Raw genomic sequence first — 5,048 nt, 5'->3', positions numbered from 1 at the left:
TCCCTACACAAACCCCCTACACAAAGCTGCAGTTGCCAGCTCCAAGTTTCACCAGTAAGGAATAGCTGTCCCCAGGACCTCTTTCTTCCTCCTCCCCTTCTCTCTGACAGGTTTTTACAACTGGGACTTGAGAGCTTGAAGTTGTCGGTTCTTGAGGATAGGAGACCAGACAATGAATTTGTCCCATAATCCAGGACTTTTCTGCGAACCAGGGTTGTCCCCGGGCAAGGGCAAAAGGGGTTGCTGTCCGCTCTCAGCCTTTTGGTGGGTGTGTAGGAAGACAGGAAGAGAGGGGCTTCTCCACCATTGATCTGGAGGTATCTCCAGCTTTATGTATCTCTAGATTTCTAGATCCCCAAGGCCCATAACTCTGCCCAGCCCCTACCTGTCTGTAATCCTTCCAAAAGAAGAGACAATAGTTACTGCTCCAAAGGAGGATTGTAAAGGCACTGCTGTTATCTCATGTCTCACTCGTCCAACCCAAGGCAATTCATTTTCCCTGGAGTCCACTTGGCGCTCAGCGGGTTCCCAGGTGAACTGAAATCCACAGCTATTCTCATCTGGTTGCCCTGGGAGTTTCCGCGCTCTCGGTACAACCTGTTCCTCCAGCCTCTCCATTCCCTCCCCGCCCCCCGCTCCCTCCCTTCGCAAGGCTGCTCCCTTGGCCCCCCTTCCTCCCCTCGCCCGGGGCCCCAGCTGTGCCCTCTGGGGAGACACCCGCTGCCGAGATACCCAGGAGGGAAGGCGGGAGACGGAGGAGGGGAGGGGACGGGGCGGAGGGAGGAAAGAGGCGGAGGAGCCGCGCAGGGTGGAGGCCGAGCACCGCCCCGCAGCCAGAGAGGGGCGGCTGAAGGTTGCATCTGCTGGAAGGAGGCTTTTGGCTGCTTGGTAACGGGCTGCCAGAACGGAGAGCGAGGCAGAGAGCAGGGCAGCAGCTTCTTGACGTCAGGACTGAGCCAGGGGATCGCGCCAGCAGCCCCAGGCCGTCCCACAGGGGGGCCAGCCAACGGCGGCAGAAGAGCCAGAGGCAAGGCGCCCAGCGGGGCGTGAGTGGGGGGCTCGGACGCCCGGCAGCAGGGGCACAGCATGCCCCCTGCCCCTTGGCTATGGAGATCGCCCTGGTACCCCTGGAGAACGGCGGTGCCATGACCGTCAGAGGAGGAGGTGAGGCTGGGACAGGTTGTAGCCAGGCCATAGGGGGAGAGCTCCAGTGTCCCCCGACGGCTGGGCTCAGCGATGGACCCAAAGAGCCGGCGCCAAGGGCTCGCGGCACGCAGAGGGGAGTGGACCCGGGAGGGCGGCCTTTGCCACCTCTGCCCCAGGATCCTCAGCAGCCTCGAAGGCTGCCTCCGGAGGACGAGGAGGGAGAAGGCGACCCCGCCCTGGGCATGGCGGAGGACCAGGTGCTGGGCGCCGGGTCCCTGCACCATCAGCGCGTCCTGATCAACATCTCCGGGCTGCGCTTCGAGACGCAGCTGGGCACCCTGGCGCAGTTCCCTAATACCCTCCTGGGGGACCCGGCCAAGCGCCTGCGCTACTTCGACCCCTTGAGGAACGAGTATTTCTTCGACCGCAACCGGCCCAGCTTCGATGGCATCCTCTACTACTACCAGTCCGGGGGCCGCCTGCGGAGGCCGGTCAACGTCTCCCTGGACGTGTTCGCCGATGAGATCCGCTTCTACCAGCTGGGGGACGAGGCCATGGAGCGCTTCCGGGAGGACGAGGGTTTCATTAAAGAAGAGGAGAAGCCCCTACCCCGAAATGAGTTCCAACGCCAGGTGTGGCTTATCTTTGAATATCCAGAAAGCTCGGGGTCCGCGAGGGGCATCGCCATCGTCTCCGTCTTGGTCATTCTCATCTCCATCATCACCTTCTGCTTGGAGACCTTGCCTGAGTTCAGGGATGAACGGGAGCTTCTCCGCCATCCCCCAGTACCCCACCAGCCTCTTGGGCCCTCCAGGGGGGCCAATGGCAGCGGGCCTCTGGCGCCTCCCTCTGGCCCTACGGTGGCACCTCTCCTGCCTAGGACTCTGGCTGACCCCTTCTTCATTGTAGAGACCACGTGTGTCATCTGGTTCACTTTCGAGTTGCTGGTACGCTTCTTCGCCTGCCCCAGCAAAGCAGAGTTCTCCCGGAACATCATGAACATCATTGATGTGGTGGCCATCTTCCCCTACTTCATCACCCTGGGCACTGAGCTGGCAGAACAGCCAGGGGGTGGAGGGGGCGGCCAGAATGGGCAACAGGCTATGTCCCTGGCCATCCTCAGAGTGATCCGCCTGGTCCGGGTGTTCCGCATCTTCAAGCTGTCCCGCCACTCCAAGGGGCTGCAGATCCTGGGCAAGACCTTGCAGGCCTCAATGCGGGAGCTGGGGCTGCTCATCTTCTTCCTCTTCATCGGAGTCATCCTCTTCTCCAGTGCCGTCTACTTCGCAGAGGCTGACAACCAGGAGACCCACTTTTCCAGCATCCCGGATGCTTTCTGGTGGGCCGTAGTCACTATGACCACGGTAGGCTATGGGGACATGAGACCCGTCACTGTGGGGGGCAAGATCGTGGGCTCGCTGTGTGCCATCGCTGGGGTCCTCACCATCGCCCTGCCTGTGCCCGTCATTGTCTCCAACTTCAACTACTTCTACCACCGGGAGACGGACCATGAGGAGCAGGCAGCTCTTAAGGAAGAGCAGGGCAGCCAGAGCCATGGGACAGGGCTGGACAGCGGAGGCCCTCGGAAGGCAAGCTGGAGCAAGGGGTCCCTCTGCAAGGCTGGGGTGTCCCTGGAGAATGCAGACGGAGCCCGAAGGGGCAGCTGCCCCCTGGAGAAGTGTAACCTCAAGGCCAAAAGCAACGTGGACTTGAGGAGGTCCCTCTATGCCCTCTGCCTGGACACGAGCCGGGAAACGGATTTGTAAGGGGGAGCCACCGATTCGTAAGATTGGTGGTAGTGGGGTGGGGATAGCAGGGGCCTCCTGAGCTTGGGGATCTGCTTTATACCACAGAGTATTTCAAGCCCACCTTGAAGTCTGTCACTCTTCTTTCACTTCTTCTCCCCTCCCTTGACCCCCATCTTTCCTCTTCTTTCCATGACACCAAGGGTCGCCTATTTTTAAAAAGTACCACATTCCATGACGCAGGAGCTGTTGAAATGGTGAGCCCTGCGAAATGGATGTATTTGTAGCCAGTTCCCTATACCCAGCAGAGGGATAACCCAAACAAAAATGACTTTAAATAGCCCAGATCCCAAGAGATTTTGTAACCCCCTCCATGTGTTCCAAATTTTCTTTACATATGATTTTATTTGCGTATAGGGGAAAATATTATTTTTATGGCCGGTGAGTAGATTTTTGTACTGTAGTTCAGATGGAGATATTTTGGATACATTTTCCAGGAATGCTGTATTTATGGAAGAGAGAGTTATTGTGATGTGTTTTTTGTTTTTTGTTTTTTTCTGTGATGCTTGTATTAGAGCCAGTGACCCTGGTTGTGGCTGTTCTGGTTCCTGTGTCTGTAAGCCTCTCTTTTCTGGGATGTGCTATCAGTGTTTTGCAGGGCAGGGAATGTTCTGGAAGAAAGGCAAGACTGACTTTTTCTGTGCGCCTTAAACAATTCTTGTAACTTTCTTTGAAAAGCATTTTAATGATGTTGAAGAAAGACTTCTGATAATTCATTCTCTATTTTTAATCCCAGGAAATAAAATGTTACACGGTTGAGGCAAATTGTTAGTTGTTTTTTTGTTTGTTTGTTGTCGTTGTTGTTGCATGAAATTTTAAAAAGGAGTCTGTCGCTTGCTATTTCTAGTTTTGAAGTTAGAGCAAGCACCACCTTGACTGGAAAAGGAATGATTTGATCGTCACCTCCTTAGCTGGGCCCCCTCTGGGCATCACAGAGGGGTGACCTCTGTGTGTCTCAGGCTGTTTCTGACATGCTGCCTGATGGTGTGGTATCAGATGCAACTCTCAGCCCTGTGTTGCAGATGCAGCTAAAAGAGAAGAGGAGATCAGACCTCCCCGCCACACACACCCTGCCATCTCTTGAGGCTGCGTTTCTGAATTCTCCCTTGTCTGCAGGCTTTAATTTAACCCTGTTTCACAGGGCTCTCAATATCTCGGTGAAACAAAGCCGGATTCTCCCAGGCATGAAGCCTGTCCACAGAAGTACAGCCCTGGTGTGAAAGTCACAGAGGAGGGAGGGAACAGGGCTTGGTTGTTAAACTCTCCCTCTGGACCATGGTGTGGCAGAGGAGAATGCACTGACTCCCTGGTGGACAGAGGCAGAAAGAAACCAAGCAGAAGGATTTGCTTGTCCACGTTAAAGCCTAGTTTCTTTAGATGGTGGCCTTGTGCTGAGCAAATCTCCAAACTCAAAATAAATCTCTCGGTTCTGTGGATGGTAGTGGTGAACACCCCAGTAGGTATAACACTGACTGTACTTTCTCTAGGGGATTAGCTACCTTCCGGGACTCTGGGTTCCTGCTCTGGCTTTTGCTGCTAAATAGTCTAATTAACCAAAGACATGTTGTCCTGTATCCCCACCCGGGTGGGCTGGTGACCCACAGCCACACCCCCCACAGCATCATGGCTGGTTCTGAGGGGTGCATGCACATCTCCGTGGGGTGAGGGAGGCTTTGCTAAATTGACGTCTGGGACTGTGGATTTAAATAAGACGCTGGCACAACAATAAAAGCCAGTGTCTGTGACTGCCTGGAGTCATTTCCAGTCAGGAACTGTTCACAGCAAATCTGAGGCGGAAACAGAAGGACCGTGCAGGCAGGGCTCTGTTGTTTTTCATTACATGCTGAAGCAAAAGAAGAACAGAGACTATTTATTTATAATTTACAATCTGCCTAAAAGCAGGGCATCTTGCCAAAACTCAACTCCACAGTCTCACCTCCAAGCCCTCTTTGGCTTTCAAGCTAATGTGTGTAGCTCAGCATGCACCTGGTGATTGGGACCGGATCCTCCTTCCATCACCAGGCACCACCCTCCCTTAAAGACAAAAGAGATGTCACCACCTGAATGAAAATCAGTTCCTTTAGGCTCAAAGAGAGA

At 54.8% G+C, this 5,048-nt stretch overlaps 1 protein-coding gene across 1 annotated transcript; it reads left to right on the top strand.

Moving 5' to 3' along the window:
* The first annotated feature begins 852 nt into the window (after positions 1–852).
* On the top strand, positions 853–3,716 carry KCNA5 (potassium voltage-gated channel subfamily A member 5). The gene is given in 1 exon segment (NM_001310202.1): positions 853–3,716. A coding segment is annotated over 1 exon segment (1,806 nt). The 5' UTR covers positions 853–1,106; the 3' UTR covers positions 2,913–3,716.
* Positions 3,717–5,048: the final 1,332 nt, after the last annotated feature.

This window comes from Mustela putorius, unplaced genomic scaffold (genome assembly GCF_011764305.1).
Source record: "Mustela putorius furo isolate JIRA1106 unplaced genomic scaffold, ASM1176430v1.1 tig00003988_pilon_pilon_pilon, whole genome shotgun sequence".
Classification (NCBI taxonomy): domain Eukaryota; kingdom Metazoa; phylum Chordata; class Mammalia; order Carnivora; family Mustelidae; genus Mustela; species Mustela putorius.
This window is presented reverse-complemented; position numbering and strand designations above follow the sequence as displayed.